Source organism: Artemia sp. Qi Xiang Cuo, chromosome 2 (assembly GCF_049724085.1).
Source record: "Artemia sp. Qi Xiang Cuo chromosome 2, ASM4972408v1, whole genome shotgun sequence".
NCBI classification, from domain to species: Eukaryota; Metazoa; Arthropoda; class Branchiopoda; order Anostraca; family Artemiidae; genus Artemia; species Artemia sp. Qi Xiang Cuo.
Window position 1 is genome coordinate 73,980,718 of NC_142795.1, and position 23,016 is coordinate 74,003,733.

Below are 23,016 nucleotides of genomic sequence, written 5' to 3' on the forward strand. Positions count from 1 at the left end.
TGCCGAAACTGCTACATGTGTAAAAATAATGTTGTAATAGACAGTGAAACTGCCGGAAAAATCAAAAGGGTATTGGCAGAAAATATCACTAGGGAATATAAAGATGAATCGATGAAAAACAAAGTACCAGCAACGTTACTAACATTATTGATCAACCCGCGAATGAACCAAATAATGCCAAAGACGAAACACATATTGAGAATGTCGATGACACGCCAGTAAAAATTGTGTATGACTCAAAATGGAATAATGATTATTCTACTCATTACGAGCTAAGAGAAGACAATAGCTACAGTATCAAGAGAGAACATGGTGAACTATCCTATGGAACAAATTCAAAATTTTGAAAGTAGTTCATTGATATTAATAATGTATAATAATGTATCTACCATATATTTATATTAATATTCTATATGTCATGAAAAATATGTTATCTATTACTTTGTTATAGTCCCATTATTTATACGGTAAGATAAGACAGACACTGAGAGAATCAAACACCCACCCAGATTCAAAAGCAAAGAGAGTGAGAGAGTCAAAAACGCATAAAAATACATAGATTCAGACATACAAACCGACAAAGACCTGCACGTGGAGAAGCAAACATCCACCCAGACACATAGGCAAAGAGAGTCAGAGAGATAAAAACACATACAAACATATAGATTCAGACATACAAACCAACAAAGACAAACACTGGGACCTTCAAACACCAACCCAGACAAACAGACAAAGAAAGTATGAAACAGAACAAAGACATGCACTGAGATAAGCAAACACCCGCCCAGACACAAGGGCAAAGGAAGTGAGAGAGATAAAAACACATACAAACATATAGATTCAGAAATACAAACCAACAAAGACTTGCATTGAGATAAACAAACACCCGCCCAGACACACAGACAAAAAGAGTGAGAAATACATACAATAACATAGACTCTGAAATACAAGCCGACAAAGACAGGCACTGGGATATGCAAACACCCGCCTAGACACATAAGCAAAAAGAGTGAGAGATACATACAAATATATAGATTCAGAAATACAAACCGAGAAAGACAGGCACTGGGATAAGCAAACACATGCCCGCGTACACTGGCAAAGAGAGTGAGAAACACATACAAATATATAGATTCTGACACACAAACCGACAAAGAGATGCACTGAGATAAGCAAACACCTGCCCAGACCACACAGACAAAGAGAGTGAGAGACACATACAAATACATAAATTCAGACACACAAACCAACAAAGACAGGCATTGAGATAAAGCAAACAGCCGCCCAGAAACACAAGCAAAGGAAGTGAGAGAGACAAAAACACATACAAATATATAGATTCAGACATACAAACCAACAGAGACAAGTGGTGCACCAGAGATAGAGTGGCGCGCCACTCTAAGTGAACCTAAATTAACCCAACTTTTTGCATATCCCTCTCACTATGACTGTGTGTCTGAGTGGGTGTGCTGCCATCTATAACCGGTCTAACCTAAATTCAACGTAACGATGCATAAAGTCAAAATGAATGCAACTTGTGCGGGTGTTTTTTTATCCCAGTGCCTGTCTTTGTCGGTTTGTATGTCTGAATCTATATATTTGTACATGTCTGGGCGGGCGTTTGCTAGTTCCAGTGTCTGTCATTGTTAGTTTGTAGTCCGAATCTAAGTATTTGTATGTGTTTTTTCGTCTCTCTCCCTTTCTTTGCATGTGTCTCTTGGCAGGTGTTTTCTTGCCCAAGTGCCTGTCTTTGTCGGTTTGTGTGTCTGAATCTATATATTTGTACGCGTTTTTGTTTCTTTCACTCTCTTTACCTATGTGTCTGGGCGGGTGTTTGCCCATCTCAATGTGTGTCATTGTGGGGTTGTATGTCAGAATCTATATATTTGCATGTTTTTTTTTATCCCTCCCACTCTCTTTGCCTATCTATCTGGGCGGATATTTGCTTCTCCCAGTGCCTGTCTTTGTCGGCTTGTACGTCAGAAACTATATATTTATGTGTTTTTAACTCTCTCACTCTCTTTGTTTATATTTCTGGGTGGGTGTTTGCCAATCTCAATGCCTGTCATTGTTGGTTTGTATGTCTGAATCTATATATTTCTATGTGTTTTTGTCTCTCTCACTCTCTGGGCGTATGAGTCTGGGCAGGTGTTTGCTTATCCCAGTGCCTGGGTTTGTCAGTTTGTATGCCAGAATCCATATATTGATATGGATAACAGGATAACAGCATAACATTAGTTGTTCTGGCGTTATGACTGACCCAAAAGAATGGGCCCAAATCATTTTGGATCCAAACTTCACATCATTCAATATCATAGACTCCATTATGGTCCTTTTACATAGAAAAAAAGGAAATGTAGTTTTAAATAAAAAAATTGCCACTGGCAGTACCATTCAAGAAATTTCAAAGAAACTCATATTGAAGTTTATTACAATGTGCGTAAGAGCCAATGACTGGGAATGGGACAAGTTCAGGTATATTATATAGAAACTGATTCACTCCTGTTCAAAATTAAAACAGATAATCTGTTACACGATTTGGAAAATGGAGAGAAGATAAGCTCTCCGATGGATTATACACACTCCGATGAGTCCCTTTATCCGGAGCTGGTGAAACACCAGGCCCCGGTTTATTTACCAGTATGAATGTGTACTGCGTGGAGACGCACAGTGAGACTACCAAAAAAATCTGCAAGGAGTTGCCCTCGCACTATGTAAAAGGAAAATTCTACATTACTGTTCATAGAAACCGTATCGAGAATAATTTGGTTCCAAGAACTAGTGTCATGGCCATTCGCTCTTAAAAATATAAAACTATAGAGTTCGGGTTGAGAAAAATGTCATGTCCACCATATGAGACGAAGTCTATGTACTCGAGCGTGTTGTGAAAGTAATAGCACATGACCACTACCTTATTTCAGATCGAGTTGAATATGTAAATTATAGAAAGTAATTCGGTCCGAAGAAAGCTCTATAGTTGTGGGAGGGGAAGGGGACCGTCTGTGAGAGGAGGCGAGCTGTTTTTCTGTCACCAGCTAAGCACTGCCTTTTTTATCTGCCTTTTTTTATTTTTCGTGTGTTTTACATTTATTTTGTTCATATTTATATATGTTTATATTTTTTTTCGTTGCGCAAAGTGGTAGTTTTAAAGTGTTTAGGTATTGTTAATCGGCCTCAAGGACCTTCCAGGGCACTATGGGTGCCGGGTCGGCCTTCCGTAAGCTGACCGCTGTGGGTGCTGGTCCGGTGGGGATAAAGTGTTTAAGTTAAAGTGCCTATTTTTATGTTGCTCTATATATATTTATGGATTAACAAAGCCATGTATTCTATTTCCATTGAGTATTTATTCAAGAAGTTGAGGTTAGGTTAGGTTAGTTGCAATTTCACATTGGAGGAGTATGTATCAATTTAAAACGCTATTCAGATATTTTCTTTGCGGACAGTCCATGTCTGGAAAAACAACAGTTTTAATGAAAATAGTTCAAAATCACGATCAAATGTTTTTAGAGAATCCGAAAAATATCTATTATTGCTATAGTGTAGGACAAGAATCTTATGAAAAATTAAAGAAGATTGATCAAAGCACAAAATTCATATAAGGACTTGACGTGTTTACTAGTATCGTGCCAAACTCGTGGTTGATTATTGATGATTTACCTAAATCTATTGAAGAATGGTCACAGAAAATGTTACAATTATTCACGGTCTGGTCCCATCACAAGAAAATCTCTGTAACTGTTGTGCTCCAATCAAGCTACTAATAAACCTTTTGGTTACATTTTATTGGACCTGAATCAAAAATTGCCCGAAGAGTTGCCTGTAGTCACTGATATTTTCGATAATGAAATTACTGTATATCTACAGATGAGTAGTAAAAAAGGTCATTAGTTGCTATCATGACGTTGAAGAAGATACATGAACAACAACATTATTTTCCGTACTAGCCAGTTAAGAACCGCGGTTTCGGAAAGCTATACTCAAACATGGCGTTGACAAGGAATTTATTAATCTCTTGTTGGAACATTGTTTAAATTTAACGGAAGGTAATGTTTAACTGTCAGATGGTGTTAAGCAACATACGAAGCAACATGAGTCACTTGTACGTGCTCTTGCTTGCAAAAAAATCAAATTGAAAAAGAAAAAATCTTGTTCAAGCGGTTGTTAATTTTTTTCATTGTTTCTACCGATGATCGCCGGACTTGTAAACACTATTCTCTAGAAATGGCTAAACCCTATAAATTGAACAAAGTGAAGACATATTGAAACGCCCGGTAGTATGCAAAAGGGGTGCGACGCTTCACACCTCGCTTGCATTCAAAAGGGATCAAGTTTTGAAAGGTGCTTATGAAAATATTGGAGAACCAGGAAGTTTAAGTTTTCCCGCTACACTTGCTCAGTTTGCATGAATTAAAAAGAAGTTAGCAAAAGAGTTTAAAAAGAACCCAGTCATAATATTCATCAAAATCATAGGGTCTATGGTAACCACTATCGAAAAAGTAAATCCTTTTACCCTCTGATTATATTATTTGGAGATCTTTTAACCCTAGACACGATTCAAAGACGTCATAAGAAATCCTATAATTATATTTTGCTTGCAATAAGTGTTTTCAGTCGCTATGCATATGTAGTTCCGTTGCAGTCAAAGAGAGCCAGTGAAGTTGCTGGAGCCCTTGAACCCATCCTCTAACAAGATTCGTATAAAAAATTAAAACGGACTGAGGAAGTGAATTTGTTAATCCATAGGTATAAAAGGTTTGATTGAAATATAATACAATACTGTATCATAGTCATAGTTCTATAGAGGTGACATTGGATGAACGTTTGATACGAACAATTTGACTTTTAATTTCATGATATTGTACATTGAAAGATACGGCTGTATTTATTCAAGATTTAGATAAAATTATGCAGTTTTATAACCAACGTCTTCATTGATCCTTTTTCAATGCTAGTCCTCAGGAAGTTCATCATAGTGACACTACACATTTCCTTAAACAATATTTTAATGAAAGGAGGGGAAGCAAAATTCAAAGTTGATGATACTGTTCGAATCAATCGTACAAAAAACATTTTTGAAAAGAGAAATTACTTGTGGTCCACTGAACTTTTTAAAGTGTCAAAAATCTTGGACACTAAACCATTAAAATATCGGCTTCGCATTATGAAAGATTAAGAGAATCTTGGCAGCTTTTATGATTATGAATTACTTAAAGTTGGAAATAGTGAAATCTATCAAATTGAAAAGGTATTTAAGACTCGCATTTACAAGGGTTTGCGACAGTTGCCTGCTCACTGGCTAGAAAATAACTCTGATTTTGATTCATGGATACCCATTTAAGACGTTCATAATATCTGAAGTTTATTATGTGACTTTTATGTCCAATGTTTCCGATTCTCTTTGCGACGATTCGAATAAAACGAGTGATTTCAGGGCAAAACTCTCCCCTGCCATTAAATTTGAGAAAAAGCATGAAATTGCTCATGTAGATTGTAATCTTAAAAATACAAATGATATCCTAAGAAGGGATCATTCATATGACATAAAGATTAGACCACTTGATTGGCAAATCGTTAACAATCAATATGTAATTGAAAATTTGAATTCATTTGAATAAACCTTTGTCAAATTATCATATAAGGAGTTTGGGACTATGAACGAATTTTGTCGTGCTATCAACAAAAAAATTCATATCGTAAAAATGGTGCCTTTCAATTCAACTATTCAAAGGAAGAGGGTAAAATCTAAATTAGTTCACCTATTGACAATGAAAAAGTTATTTTCAATGATATTCTAAGAGAAGTTCTTGGTTTTAAACATAATGTAATCAGCGGTAAAAGTGCAAGAAGCGCTAATGGTATGAATCGTGTCATTTTCGCAGAGTATCCAACCGCCTTCTCCTCGGACACTTACATATTTCCTTACTCATCTTTTGTCGAGAGATCAAGAGTTGGTAATGCCAGTTTCCCCCTTCTACGTGTTCTTGAATGAAAAAAATCTAATAATCATATTCATCACTACAACATAAAGCACCTTCAATACGTCCCAGTCAACACTACGTATTTGGAGCTCTGTCAGTTAACATTAAAAAGTGAATTGGGTGATCCTTTAGCAATAACAAAAGGTTTGGCTGTAATTAGATGTCATTTTTGACCCATTCAGTGAAATGGCTAATAGAGCTCAGTTTGTATGTCCTGATATTTATCGCTAAGCTGCTACTTTTTGACCCCAGCAGCTGGGCCATTGAATGGACTATTCTAGGGATCGTTCTTCAATTTCCGGCTACAGTCTTGGCAGTTGGTTTATTAAGCTGTTTCACTCTGCCCTACTCCTGGCTAGAAAATAAATTACACCAATTGCATTGGATTTTGCGTCCTCTACATTACTTGAGTGGGGTTCTGGGAAGGATATTCAAGAAAGCGATTCGCAAAATCTCAGGTCGACGGCACGATCCCTTGGCGATCGCTTGAAACAACGCGGAAAAGGTTTAAAAAGGGTGCGATAGACCCAATCACTTATCAGTCTCAAGTCAGCCCCGAAGTGTAAAACATCAACAAAAATGAAAAAGATCCAAAAAAGATTTCTTTCCCTAGAAAAATGGCATATCTACCACAAAAAGATTCTCATCCTTCAGTCCCTCATCTCTAAATCTTTTCAATGCGGAAAATGTAGATGTCAGTGTAAAGCACGGTTACTATGAACAATTTTATCCGCAACAACCGCTCTATGAAAATGTTCATTTTTCAATTTATTCCAATGAAGACTACTTTTTCGATTTGAATTCGAAATTTATAGATTTAAATGTCATTGTTATAAAATCTAACAATGAAAAACCAAGTGCAGCCGAGGGGTTATCGTACGAAAATTTTTTACTACACAATTTATTTCGACAAATAAGTGTCTACATAAATGGAACATTGGTGAGTATGAGCAATAATCTTTCAAAATATGCAAGTTATATATAATTCATTTGGATTACACCAATTTCTTGTAAGCAGTTGAGGGGGCAAGCACTGGGTTATGAATATAAAACAGATACTGACACTACAAATATTCTTAGAGAGGCGACAACTAAAGATTTACATTTAGTTGGGAAACTACAGCATGAAATATTCAATATACCTCAATGACAGCCTCCTAATGCAAAGATTGATATAAAACTACCACTTGCACCGTCCAATTATGCTATGTGAAAAGCACTGGAAGCTACATCCGAGGTAATAGTCTCTCTCATATCGGCAATACTTCATGTTCGAAAACAGCAAGTTATGAGTTCTGTTGCTTTGGCAATTGAAAAATTAAGTGCTGCTGGATTTAGTATCAAATTCCTCGTGCCTCATACAATCACGAATCAACGCCGTATTGTTACAGGTACGTGTACCTATACCGATTCTTCATTTAGCTATGGTGAAATTCCTTCAAAATTAGCATTGGCTTTTGTAAAAAGTACTAACGCTGTTGTATAATGGACAGATTCCCTGTATAAATTTTAACTTTATGGACTTTCATTGCTTTTGTGTAAAGTAAATGGATATCTCGCCTGCAATTTATCCTCTGATAAATCCTACAGTATCCTCTGTGAATTGACAATGCAATCCCTAGATCAAGATTCTCAATTATTCAAAAATAGTATAAGTGAAGAAAGGTTTGCAAAATTTATGGCATTATGGTATTACATTTGTCCGGTATTCAAGATATGAGTATTGTCCGGACGTGGAATGTGTGGCTATAGTGCACCTTTACCAAACCTTTGGAGGAAAGTATTGCATTATTCTCGCTAAATCAATTTGAAACCTATGGGAAAATCACCCCTGAAGGTAGTGTTTTAGAACACTTGGCGCCATGAACACAAATCAAATAATCAGCGTTTTAAATCTGGGCCCCTAAATGTCTAAATATAAATCCTATAGGAAATCTTAAGATTTCCTATAGCATATTCAACATGTTGACGATACCATTATTTTTGTTAATAGCAGTCCATCATCGGTAAAGACGGGGCATTGGTTAAGCATCTTTCAAACAAGAAGAAATATAGAATGTTTGATCCGATTGGCCTACCCTATACATTCTACACACCTTAAATTAAAAATTTTCTTGAGCAGAGCGGAAAATCTATTATTAAAAATTGGAAGGGAGTACAAGATCTATCAACGAAAAGCTGTGGTTTCATGCCCTATTATATTTTATTTTTCGAAGTCGTGAACATACATGGAATTCCTAAGGATTTATGGTAACAAACCTCGATTGAACGATTTTCTTGTCGAAAATACTCTTTCCTACCTCTATAATATAAATTTCGGTGCCCTAAAAGTGAAATGCTTTAAAAATGTTTGCAAATATGTTTATTAATACAATTTACTTATATATAAGACACTGTGTCCTTCTTAGATTTCTTCTTCTACCTGTCGGTAATCATCAGAAACGATTTGTGGTAACAGCTTATCAGGATTCAGCTTGTATTCATCTTGATGTTCAAAGTCAGGGTCAAATTTTCCGCAATATAGTGTAACTTCATTTTTATCAAATCTCTTTGTAAAGTCAATAATACTACTCTGATTCATATTAAAAAATTCATGTGTTTCAATTTGCTTATTTGAAGCAACGTCACCTACAAAATTCTCATATGAGGAATCACTTTCTTTAACAGCCAAATAAAATTATGTAGGTTTATAATCATAGCAGCCAGTATCTTCACAGCGATGTCTTAAGAACCAGACTCTTTTATTATTCCAGCAATTGAAGCGTAGACCAGGTTCTTCTTCTCAAAACCATTTAAAGTTGCGACGATACTAGTCACTCAAAAAAACCTGAACTAATGCTTGGGATTTTTCGCAATCAGGCCAGGGTAAGTATTTTCCCATTGATTGAATAAATCATAGTGACAATTGGAGCATAAGAATCCTGTATTATAAGAGTCAAAAATCTTTTCAAGACATTAACTACAGTCTTAAATTTGCACCACATATCTTCTATGCAAATTACGCGGATTGCATGATTTACACTTTTTATCATAGACATCAGCAAAAGTAAAATTCTCACAGGATGACCAGCTGCCCAGAGTATACAAGCATAATGGGCATGTGTAAAACATTTTTCGATGTTGACTTTCTCACTTCCAATAAGAAACTGACTCGGGGTCAATGAATGTTCTTTGCTCTCGGTTTTTACTTAGCGAATCACTAGAGGAATGGAAGGAGTAACTGAAACTCTGTGCAATCTTCAAACAGATATGCAATATTATTTTTTTTGTCTCAATCAATATATCTATAAATCGAGTAAAAGCCTGGGGACCACGACACATTAGTCTCGGGCAATAGTCCAGCGATGGAAACTCATTTTCTCATTATATTATCAATCATCCTTTTAGTGAAGATTTCCTTCTGCACTGATAATCTTTGAAAATTATCATCTAAAATTAACCATTTCTCCAAAGTAACAAGATTACCTAAAATTTTCTGTCTGTCCACTTAATTCATTTTAATCCTGACAGTCCTCTCTCACCACTAAAAAGAAACTGACTCTCAAATAACAAAAATGGCTTCTACCACCTGGGAAGGCCTGTTTAGACACGATTTTGCCTAGAAACAAGGCGAGAATTTTGCCTAGAAACAGGGGGTAGCATTGGCAAGTAACTCCATTCATTTTCAAATATATCCAAAACAACAAACATCAACCAACAAATATAACCAACAAACATAACCATCAACAAACATAACCAACAAATATCAAAGCACATAACCAACAAAGAACAAACATCAAACATCCAATAAACATAACCAACAAACATTAACCATAAAAAAAATAACCAACAAACATCAAACAAACAACAAACATCATACGTAACCAACAAACATAACCAACAAACATCAAATATCCAACAAACATCACTAACAAACATAGCCAACAAACATAACCAGCAATCATAACTATCAAACCAGAAAACCATCAAACATAACAAACAACCATTACACTCAACAATCATAACCATCAAACCAACAACAAACAAATACAACCAACAATCACATCAAACATACATAACCAACATAATCAGCAACCCACATAACTAACATCCAACAATCATTACCAACAAACATTACCATCAACAAAATTAGTGAACAAACAGCAACCTTGAATCACATCCAACAAAACAAAACCAACACTCATAACCAACAAACAACAAACATAACCAACAAACAACAAACGTAACCAACAAATATAACCAGCATCCAGTATCCAATGTTAATTTCCCTGCGATAATTTCCTTAGGGATGCGTTTAAGGTGTCTGTGGGAATACTATTAGCAAAAAGTGAAAATGAAAATATTGTGAATAAAAAAGGGTACTTGTTAAATAACTCGGCCAGACTGAAGAAGTTTTATTTGTTAGATCTGATAGAACCGGTTTTTCTGCTGCAACCGGAGATAATTAGCTTTGTCTCAGTGATATAAACTACAATGTGTATTTATTTTAATTAAGTATTTAATATACAGAGTTGGTATTTTGTTTAGGTTAGTTATTTAATATAAAACTTTCTTGGTGGCCTTTTTGCCATAATTCCCTGCTGTAGTTTCCATAACTTTGTTACTAAAAGATTATATTTTCATCATATTTTGGTATATTGTATTATGATTGACCTAACTTCACTTCATGGGTATGGTCGCAATATTTAAAAAGTACCAAAAAGAGAAAAATTCATTGAGTCCTCCTCGTCCCCCAACAAACTAGATAAAAAATAATGCAAAAAATAAAGCCTACCTGGTACAGTGGATAAAACTATAGCCATGTCATCAAAGGTTCTGTTGCGTATGTCTGCGCTTTCATTTATGCTATCTGTATATAGTTGAGCTGGACTAGTGTATCTAATATTTGGTGTGTGAGGAGAAGCTCCTGTGTCTTCTGTATTTCCTCTATAAAGATTTCAATAAAATTTTGGTTTTAATAAGGCTACCAGCTAATATGGATAGCACTGAAGAGAAATATAAACAGTGCTATCATCTCCTGTCTCAATTATTAGACAAATCTGGACCAGGATACTGCTCCTCCGGATAACATATAAACCAGGGAAAACATAAGCGAAATTAGATTTTTTTTTTTATGGGTAGACACGTTTGTTGCAACGGTGTTCACAACCTGGAGAACAGGAAAGGAAATAAGACAAATCGAGCGTATAGAAGATAAAGAAGAATGTAATACGTTGAAGAGATGTAAAAGAAAAACGAAAATGATTGGTTGGTTAAAAAAATGCTAAAGATAAGGATAAAATTGGTTTTCGAATGGAAAGAAAAACAAAGAATGAATTTATAAGGACAATCAAGGTAAAAATAAATTTTATTTCAACAATGAATACATTTGATTTGAATGTTTGGCGCTTTGCCTTAATACTCAGTTCCTTAGTTTTATCTATTTTTTCTCAGAGGGACATTTTTTGCTTGGCATGAATGCAAACTCGTAGCTGAACTGAATTTAGTCACTTCCTTTTTTCATATATGTTTATTGATATTGGTTTGATTCTTGTTGTCGATAGTAATGTCAAATAACGGTACTAGCTCTACAGGCAGATAATACAAAGATATTTAAAAGCAGAAACAGGCATTATAAAGTTCTGTTAGCTAACACTCAAAGCCTAAGCGAGGTCAATTTTCTTAGAAAGCGAAGCTAATTACAACAAGAAACCTAAAACGAGAACTAAATGTAAAGAATAAAAAATTCAATCCCCTCCCTTTCTCCAAAACAGAAAATCCTAGAAATGAACTAAAATCATTGACTAAAATGACTAAAATCTTTTATTTTGGAATCTACAAAAGTCTGTTGCTATGTTATATTAAAGCTTAATTAATGCAAGTAAGGCCAATGGTGGATCTAGTGAGGGACCATACCCCTTCCCCTCTCTATTGCTTCAAACAGACCCTGGACAGAACAAATGTTTGACTAGCAACTGACAAGAAACTTGGTAACTAGAATTATTAAATTTTTTTAAATAATCTTAATACAATTCTGAAACATTCAAAGTTTTATACCAAATTAAAACCTAACCCGATATTGGAATAATAATAAAATAGTCGTGAGGGTTAACTTAATGAGTCACAATAGAAATTATTTCAGATGAGAAGATATAAAAGAGGGAACATTCAATTATTGGGGGGGGAGGGAACCCCCGATTATTGTAAAACCTAATAGATAATCTGGACCAAAACCTATAGACTACCCCTTTGTGGTAAAACATTTTATTGAAAATTTCAAATAGGTTGTGAAGCCCACACAAATGCAATCACTATACACCCTAGCAACCAGATCTGATCAGACCCTAACAACTAGCAGGTAATATTGGCTATTAATCTATTATGTATACGTGGTTATCAGAGGGTGTTTTTGTTTACTTATGGAAAGCCGCAGTAACCAGTTCCAGCCGGAAAACCCTAGCAACTAACAAGTGTTATTGATTATTGATCTTTTGTACACACATGGTTGCTATCTAATAGTTTAGGAGATATTATTGTTTATTCATGCAAGGCCCTAACAACCAGTTCCGGCCGGCGCACCCTAGATTATGGATCTATTGCACACAGGTGCTTGTTATATAATTATTTAGGAGATGTAATTTCTACGCCTTAAGATAAATGTTTCTGGGAAACAACTTAGCGATGTAATTACTATGTCTTGAGATGAATACTTACCTGTCAGGAACACAAGTACACAGAGAAAGACAGAGAAAGAGAGAGAGGAAGAGAGAAAGAAAGAGATATAGAGAGAGAGAGAGAGAGAGAGAGAGAGAGAGAGAGAGAGAGAGAGAGAGAGAGAGAGAGAGAGAGAGAGAGAGAGAGAGAGAGAGAGAGAGAGAGAGAGAGAGAGAGAGAGAGAGAGAGAGAGAGAGAGAGAGAGAGAGAGAGAGAGAGAGAGAGAGAGAGAGAGAGAGAGAGAGAGAGAGAGAGAGAGAGAGAGAGAGAGCGACACTATGCAGTGACAGTCATAAGTAGTTTTACTAAACTAGCGTAAACTTACGCATAAGTAGTGATGGCGGTCACTGCATATGTGACCGACATATCCAGTAACTTTGTGAAATTTTAGCTCTGTCTATTAAAAGAATCTTATCCCTTCTTGAACTTTTATTTATCAATACTGAGTAACTTTGTGAAATTTTATCACTGTCAATTAAAAGGATCTTATCCCTTCTTGAACTTTTATTTTTCAATACGGGGGCAGGGACTTTTTCTCCGTTGACAATTTTTTAGGTGTTGTAATACACGTTAGAAACAATATAGTTCACTGAATGAGATGCATCCCAGGCCTTTGCCTCTTTGGCGATGTTACCCTTTCCCATATTTTTATTTTCATTTTCCAACACCCCAGAGTATTAACCTATAAATAACTTTTTCATACAAATCTTAATTGAAGTAGGGGGAGGGGTTTGAATACGAGGTTAACAACGAGGGGAACAAGATCAAACGCCCATTCTAGGCCAATCACAGAGCTAGAATACTAGGCTAAGTGACATCACTTGATTTCTGTTGAGTTTAAGTAATATGTTCGTTCGTCCAGAATTGATTGCATTATTAGCTGTATCTAATAATGATAAGTGTTTGTTATGATTCCAAGCGTAAAGTTGTTTTTGCATCAAGTCCAGAATTGATTGCATTATTAGCGGTATACAATAATGATAAAAAGTTATATAATTTTCATAGGGGTGAAACAAAGCTCAATAATATTTATATTTTTAATTGGATTGTATGAAGGGATAAAACACCTAAAAGTGTGTACCAGTTAAGGTAAGTTTGAGAGGATGATGAGTCTTAGGTAACTTGACTTAAATGTTATTGGGGGGGGGGATGATTCAAGGGCTCATTGGGTACATTTTTGCATCTCTCCCAGAATTGATTGCATTAACAGCAGTATTTAATAATGATAAAAATTATATCATTTTCATATGGGTGAAACATAGCACAATAATTCTCATATTTTTAATTGGATTGTTTGAACGGGGTAAGAGAGTTTAAAGGGCATACCAGTTAAGGTAAGTCTGAGAGGATGATAAGTCTTAGGTAACTTGACATAAATGTAAGAATAACATCACTGATATCAATCTATGGAAACTGTTAGCGATGTCAGGAAGATTTTATGACTTAACTTGACTTTACTTCATAGGTGACTTATGAAAACTTTAATATTTTTAGGGGGTGGGGGATGATTCAAGGGCTCATTGCGTACATTCTTACGCCCTTATTTTTCATAATAAGCTGGTGCATATATTAAACAATGTAGGCAACCTATGAAAACTTTATTATTTTTAGGGGGTGGGGGGTGGTCCAAGGGCTCATTGGGTATATTTTTGTATCTCGTCCAGGATTGATTGCATTATTAGCGGTATCTAACAATGATAAAAAGTTATATAATTTTCATAGGGGTGACACAAAGCTCAATAGTATTTATATTTTAATTGGATTGTATGAATGGGATAGAAGAATTAAAATTGCATAACAGTTACGGTAAGTCTGAGTGGATGATAAGACTTAGGCAACTTGCCATAAATGTTAGAATAACATCCCTGGTATAAATATACGGAAACGATTAGCGGTGTCAATAAGATTTTGTGACCTAACTTGGCTTTACTTCTAAGGTGACTTATGAAAACGTTAATATTTTTAGGGGGATGGGGATGATTCAAGGGCTCATTGGGTACATTCTTATTCCCTTCTTTTTCAAAAATAGCTGGTGGAAATATTAAACAATGTAAGCGACTTATGAAAACTAATATTTTTTCAGGGGAGGCGGATGATCCAAGGGCTCATTGGATACATTCTTATGCCCATCCTTATCAAAATTAGCTTGTGGAAATATTCGACAATGTAGGTGACTTTTGAAAACTAATATTTTCTAGTGGGAAGGATGATCCAAGGGATCATTAGGTACATTCTTATGCCATTCTTTTTCAAAGTTAGCTGGTGGAAATATTAAACAATGTAGGCAATTTATGAAAACTATAATATTTTTTAAAGAGGTTGGGGATGATTCCAATGCTCGTTGGGTACATTCTTAGGCCCTTCTATTTCAAAATTAGCTGGTGGAAATGTTAAACTATGTAGGCGACTTATGAAAACTTTAATATTTTTTTAGGGGGTTGGGAAGGATACAAGGACTCATTGGGTACATTCTTATACCCTTCTTTTTCAAAATTAGCTGATGGAAATATTAAACAATGTAGGCAAATTATGAAAACTTTAATATTTTCTTAGGGAGGTGAGGGATGATCCATGGGCTAATAGAGTACAACCTATGCCCTTCGTTTTCAAATTAGCTGGTGGAAATATTAAACAATTTAGGCGACTTATGAAAACTTTAATATTTTTAGGGAGGTGGTGAGATGATCCAAGGGCTCATTGGGTACACTCCTATACCCTTCATTTTCAAATTAGCTTGAGGAAATATTAAACAATGTAGTCAACTTATGAAAACTTTAAAATTTTTTAGGAGGGTGGGGGATGATCCAATGGCTCATTGGGTACATTCTTATGCCCTTCTTTTTCAAAATTAGCTGGTGGAAATATTAAACAATGTAGGCAACTTATGGAAACTATAATATTTTTTTAGGGGGGGGGGATGATCCAAGGGTTCATTGGGTACATTTCTATGCCCTTTTTTCAAATTAGCTGGTGGAGATATTAAACAAAATAGGCAACTTATGAAAACTTTAATATTTCTTAGGGAGGTGGTGGATGATCCGAAGACTCATTGGATACATTCTTATTCCCTTCTTTTTCAAATTACCCTCCTTCCTCCAACGGTTTCTCAAAATTACAAGTATGTTTGGGGCTTCCCAATATAAAATATGCTTTAGCATTTGAGCATAGTAGAAAGTTGGAACTAATAAAGTTGGAGATGCCTAGAAAAATATTTTTAATATAGAAATTCAGGACAATCCTTAGAAATCCTTAGAAATCAACTAGTGAGATGATTATGGATTTGAACCATCAATGACCGCAACTAATTTTTTCAACTTTTTTTTACATGTCTTCGAATGAGAAAAAACACTTAAAACACAAAATTTTACATTTAATATTTTCAGAACTCAATAAAAGTTCCACTTTTATTCCGAGTTTTCTCAACGAAGTGAAGAGAAGTTCAAGTTCTCTTCTAAATTTTCTCAGTGATAAGAAATGAGTTACAGATCAATTCTAATTTTTTCTAAAGAAAATCAATAGGTTCCACTTCAGTTCTGATTTTTCTCAACGAGATGAAAAAATTTAAATTTCTGTTCCAAATTTTTCATAGAAGATAGAAGAAAGTTATGCTTTGATTGTAAATATCTGCCGTGAAGATAAAGAGTTCCACTTTAATTCTGAGTTTTCTCAGAGAAGTGTAAAAATGTTAAAGTTCTCTTCAGAAGATAAATAGTTCCACTTTAATTCTGAGTTTTCTGAATAAAGTGAAGAAAAGTTGAACTTCTTTTCTGAATTTTCTCAAATAAAAAATAATTTACGGATGAATTCTAAGTTTTTCCGATGAAAATAAAAAGGTTCCACTTCAGTTCTAATTTTTCTCAAAGAGGTGAAAAGAAATTTAAAGTTCTGTTCCAAATTTTTCGTAGAAGATAAAAAATAGTTATACTTTGATTGTGAATATTCGCCATAAGGATAAAGAGTAACATTTTAATTTTGAGTTTTCCAAAAGAGGTGAAGAAAAATTCAAGTTCTCTTCTGAAAATTTCACAATGAATAGTAAAAAATTACAGTTCAATTCTAATTTTTTCCAAAGAAAATAAAAAAAAATAAAAAAAGGTTCCACTTCAGTTTCTAATTTTCTCAAAGACATAAAAAATTTAAAGTTCTACTTAAAATTTTTCTTTTGAAGATAGAAAAAAGTCATACTTTGATTGTGAATATTTTCCATCAAGATAAAAAGTTCTGTATGAAGGAAATAAAAAAATTGAGTTTTCTCAATGAAGGAAAGAAAAGCTCAAGTTCTCTTCTGAATTTTCTCAAAGAAAAAATCTCGAAGAAGTGATTGAAGTTCGAGTTCTCTTCCGAATTTTTCCCCACGAAGAGAAAAAGTTCCACTTTAATTCTGAGTTTTCTCAACGAAGTGAAGAAAAGTTTAAGTTCTCTTCTGAAATTTTGTCAAATAAAAGAAAAAAGTTACAGTTCAATTCTAATTTTTTCCAAAGAAAATAAAAAACTTTCACTTCAGTTCTTAGTTTTCTCAAAGACATAAAAGAATTTAAAGTTCTGTTCTAAATTTTTCCGTAGAAGAGCGAAAAAAATTATACTTTGATTGTGAATATTCTTAATGAAGATAAAAAGTTCCAGTTTAATTCTAAATTTTCTCAACGAAGTGAAGAAAAAAGTTCAAGTTCTCTTCTGAATTTTCTCAATAAAGAGAAATAAGTAACAGATCAATTCTATTTTTTTCCAAAGAAAATAAAAAGGTTTCACTTCAGTTATAATTTTTCTCATAGAGATGCAATATTTAAAGTTCTGTTCCAAATTTTTCATAGAAGATAGAAGAAAGTTATACTTTGATTGTGAATATTCGCCATGAAGATAAAGAGTTCCACTTTAATTCTGAGTTTTCTCAACGAAGCAAAGAATAGTTCATGTTCTCTTCTCAAATTTTCTCAAAGAAAAGAAGAAAGTTACAGTTCAATTCTAATATTTTCCAAAGAAAATAAAAAACTTTCACTTCAATTCATAATTTTCTCAAAGACATAAAAGAATTTAAAGTTATGTTCTAAATTTTTCTGTAGAAGATAGAAAAAAGTTATACTTTGATTGTGAATATGCTCAATGAAGATAAAAAGTTCCAGTTTATTTCTAAATTTTCTCAACGAAGTGAAGAAAAAAGTTCAAGTTCTCTTCTGAATTTTTTCAATGAAAAGAAATAAGTTGTAGATCAATTCTATTTTTTCCCAAAGAAAATAAAAAGGTTCCACTTCAGTTCTGATTTTTCTCAAAGAGATGAAACAATTTAAAGTTCTGTTCCAAATTTTCCATAGAAGATAGAAGAAAGTTATACTTTGATTGTTAATATTCGCTATGAAGATAAAGAGTTCCACTTTAATTCTTAGTTTCTCAAAGAATTGCAAAAATGTTCAAGTTCTCTTCTGAAAACAAAATGTTTCAGTTTAATTCTGAGTTTTCCCAATAAAGTGAGGAAAAGTTCAAGTTCTCTTCTGAGTTTTCTCAATGAAAAAAATAAGTTACAGATTAATTCTAATTGTTTCCAGAGGAAATAAAAAGATTCCACTTTAGTTCTGATATTTCTCAATGAGGTGAGAAAAATTAAACTTCTGTTCTAAATTTCTCGTAAAACATAGAAAAAAGTTATACTTTGATTGTGAATATTCGCCATGAAAATAAAGAGCTCCACTTGAATTCTGAGTTTTCTCAAAGAAGTGCAAAACTGTTCAAGTCCTCTTCTAAATTTTCTTAAAGAAGAGAAAAAAAGTTACCTCAATTCTGAATTTTTATAAAGAAGAGAAAAAAGTTCTACTTCAGTTCTGAATTTTTGAGACATGAAAAAAAATTTAAACGTTCTGTTCTAAATTTCGCCGTAGAAGATAGAAAAGAAGTTACAGTCGAATTCTGAATATTCTCCATGGAGATATAAAAAGTTCAACTTTAGTTCTGAGTTTTCTCAGAGAAGTGAAGAAAAGTTCAAGTTCTCTTCTGAAGATAAATAGTTCCACTTTTAATTCTGACTTTTCTCAAAGTTGTGAAGAAAAGTTCAAGTTCTCTTCTGAAATTTCTCAAATAAAAAAAGTTACAGTTCAATTCTAAATTTTTCTAGAGAAGTTAGAATAAAGTTATACCTCGATTCTTAATTTTTCCCAAGAGGAGAAAAAGTTCTGCTTTAATTCTGTATTTTCTCAAAGAAGTGAAGAAAAGATCAATTTCTCTTCTGAATTTTTTCTCAAAGAAGAGAAAATGTTCCACTTTAATTTTGAGTTTTCAAAACGAATGAAGAAAAGTTCAAGTTCTCTTCTGAATTTTCTCGAAAGAAAAGAAAAAAGTTATAGTCCAATTCTATTTTTTTCCTTAAAAAATAAAAAACCTCAGACTTTTTAATAAACATTCTAAGCGTTTGATATAGCAGTGTATCCTAAAAATAATGGAAATACAAAAAAGTAATGCATAAATTATTTTTATTGAAATAACGACATGTAGAATATTAACATAAAAATATGTTACATACATTTTTACACATTATTAATATTATTGAGAAACTTTGGACATTTTGAATATGTCCAAAAAATAAATCATCATGTTCTCTCTTGATACTAGAGTTACCCTCTTCTCTTAGTTCATAACCAGTAGAATAACCATTATTCCATTTTGAGTCATACGCAATTTTTACTAGGGTGTCACCTACAGGTTAAATACACGTTTCATCTTTGGTATTAATTGATTCATTGACTATATGATCATTGGTAGTAATAATGTACACTTGTGCTTTATTATCCATTAATTTACCTTCGTATTCATTATTGATATTGTCTGCCAATATTCTTTTTATGTTTCCAGCGATTTCATTGTCTATTATCAAATTATTTTTATAGAGGTAACAGTTCTGGCACGTAGACAAGATATGATTTATGATATTAGTGCAGGAGTATGCAGGTCTTCTATTTCCCTTCGCTTTCATTCGAATGCTAACACCGAAAAGAAGACGATAAGATCTATCAACGGGTAACATGTTACCAGAACCATTAGCTAGAAGCTGCCCCTCTTCATCAACTATTATTTTTATGTTGGTATTCTCTTTGAGTACTAAATTCTCTGGAAAGGATACTTTCACATATCTACCTTTTGCATGATCGAAATCCAAAGGAATTTAACTCCTCACTGTAATGACAACGTAAGCATACATTTCCCATAAGATCTCCACTACTACTTGCTTCATAGTTCAAATATATCTCTTTGTCAGCATTCAAGACAAAGATGACTTTCTCTCACTGTGACTGTGTGTCTGAGGGGATGTGCTGCCATCTATAGCCAGTCTAACCAATTTTTTTATTTAGACTGAATTTTTTTTGGAATTAGAAAAATATTCAACTTCTTTTGTGAATTTCAAAATGACATGAAATATGCTTAGGGCTGTACCAGTCGTACTCTGTGCTTGCTCTCACACACGAAGCAGCTTTCCCACTGGTACTCTATGGTAGGTTATCAAGACTACCTAGTTTATTGCATGTATTAAATCTAATAGAGAATAAAGATAGAAAATTAAATTTAATGGAGAATAAAGCACAAGTGAATATTAAATCTACCAATGATCATATAGTCAATGAATCAAATAATATCAAAGATGAAACGTGTATTTAACCTGTAGGTGACACCCTAGTACAAATTGCGTATGACTCAAAATGGAATAATGGTTATTCTACTGGTTATGAACTAAGAGAAGAGGGTAACTCTAGGATCAAGAGAGAACATGATGATTTATTTTTTGGAATAGATTCAAAATGTTTAAAGTTTCTCAGTAATATTAATAATGTGTAATAATGTATTTAACATATTTTTATGTTAATATTTTACATGTCTTTATTTCAATAAAAATATTTTATGCATTACTTTGTTATATTTCCATTATTCTTAGGATACGCTAGCATGTCAAACGCTTAGAATATTTATTAAACAGTCTGAGAGTTTTTATTTCCTTTGGAAAAAATTATAATTGGACAATAAATTTTATCTTTTCTTTGAGGAAATTCAGAAGAGAACTTAAACTTTCCTCCACTTTGTTTTGAAAACTCAGAATTACAGTGGAACCTTTTCTCTTTTTTGGAAAAATATTCAGAAGAAAATTTGAACTTTCCTCACTTCTTTGAGAAAATACAGAATTAAAGCAGAACATTTTCTCTTATCGGGGAAAAGTTCAGAATCAAAGTATAACTTTTTTCTAACTTCTATGGAAAAATTTAGAACTAAACTGTAGATTTTTTTATTTGAGAAAATTCAGAAGAGAACTTTAACTTTTCTTAATTCTTCGAGAAAACTCAGAATTAAAAGTGGAACTTCAGAAGAGAACTTGAACATTTATTCACTTCTCTGAGAAAACTCAGAATTAAAGTGGAACTTTTTATATCTTATGGAGAATGTTCAGAATTCAACTGTAACTTTTTTTCTATCTTCTACGGATAAATTAAGGACAGAACTTTAAAATTTTTTCATGTCTCAAAAATTCAGAACTGCAGTAAAACATTTTCTCTTCTTTTGAAAAATTCAGAATGGAGCTAACTTTTTGTCTCTTCTTCAAGAAAATTCAGAATAGAACTTGAACATTTTTGCACTTCTTTGATAAAACTCAGAATTAAAGTGGAACTCTTTATCTTCATGGTGAATATTCACAATCAAAGTATAACTTTTTCTATCTTTTACGAGAAATTTAGAACAGAACTTTAAATGTTTTTTCACCTCATTGAGAAAACTCATAACTGAAGTGGAACCTTTTTATTTTCTCAGTAAATAATTAGATTTGATCTGTAACTTATTTTTTTATTTGATAAAATTCAGAAGAGAACTTGAACTTTTCTTCACTTTATTGAGAAAACTCAGAATTAAAGTGGAAATTTTTATCTTCAGAACAGAACTTGAACATTTTTACACTTCTTTGAGAAAGCTCAGAATTAAAGTGGAACTTTTTATCTTCATGGCAAATATTCAAAATCAAAGTATAACTTTTTTCCATCTTCTATGAAAAATTTAGAATGGAACCTTAAAATTTTGTCATCTCTTTGAGAAAATCAGACATGAAGTGGAACCTTTAGCATTTCTTACGAAAAACTTTGAAATGATCTGTCAATTGTTTCTTTTCAGTGAGAATACTTAGAAGAGAACTTGAACTATTGTTCACTTCGTTGAGAAAATTTATAATTAAAGTGGAACTGTTTATCTTCATTGAGAATATTCACAATCAAAGTATATCATTTTTCTATCTTCTACGGAAAAATTTAGAACAGAACTTTAAACTTTCTTATGTCTTGGAGAAAATCAAGAACTGAAATGGAACATTTGTTATTTTCTTTGGAAAAAATTAGAATTGAAATGTATCTGTTTTCTTTTCTTTGAGAAAATTTCCGAAGAGAACGTGAACTTTTTTCACTCCGTTGAGAAAACTCAGAATTAAAGTGGAACTTTTTCTCTTCGAGAGGAATGATTCAGAAGAGAACTCGAACTTCATTCAATTCTTCGAGAAAACTCAGAATTAAAGTGGGCCCTTGATCTGTTCGTGGAGAATATTCAGAAACGAAGTATAAGTCTTTTCATATTCTACGAAAAATATAGAACAGAACTTTTAATTTTTTCACCTTTTTGAGAAAATTCAAAAATGAAGTGGAACCTTTTTATTTTTTTTCAATAAATTTGAATTTATCTGTAACTTTTTTTCTTTGAGAAAACTCAGAAGAAAATTTAAAATTTTTTTTCCTTCAGTTGGAAAACTAAGATTTAAAGAAGATCTTTTTATCTGGATGGGAAATATTTACAATGAAAGTATGCCTTTTTCTATATTGAAATGAAAAATTTAGAATAGAACTTTAAATTTTTTATGTCTTTGAGAAAACTAGAAACTTAAGTGGAACTTTTTTTAATTTTTTTTATTTTCTCTGGAGAATATTAGAATTGAACTGTAACTTTTTTCTTTTCATTGTGAAATTTTCAGAAGAGAACTTGAACTTTTCTTCACCCTGTTGAGAAAACTCAGACTTTAAACGGAACTCTTTATCTTCATGGCGAATATTCACAATCAAAGTATAACTATTTTGTATCTTCTACGAAAAATTTGGAACAGAACTTTTAATTTTTTTCGCCTCTTTGAGAAAAATCAGAACTGAAGTGGAACCTTTTTATTTTTGTTGGAAAAAATTAGAATTGATCCGTAACTTATTTTTTTATTTGAGAAATTTCAGAAGAGAATTTGAACTTTTCTTCACTTTATTGAAAAAACTCAGAATTAAAGGGAAACTTTTTATCTTCAGAAGAGAACTTAAACATTTTTACACTTCTTTGAGAAAACTCAGAATTAAAGTGG

The 23,016-nt window shown here is 33.0% G+C and overlaps 1 protein-coding gene across 1 annotated transcript in view; it reads right to left on the bottom strand.

Moving 5' to 3' along the window:
• Positions 1–23,016, bottom strand: part of LOC148955605 (caspase-2-like) — a 183,264-nt gene that overhangs the window by 21,702 nt on the left and 138,546 nt on the right. Inside the window, exon 4 of the mRNA XM_089107756.1 lies at positions 10,753–10,904. Coding sequence (XP_088963882.1) covers positions 10,753–10,904 — 152 coding nt within the window. The remainder of the gene's footprint in view (positions 1–10,752; positions 10,905–23,016) is intronic.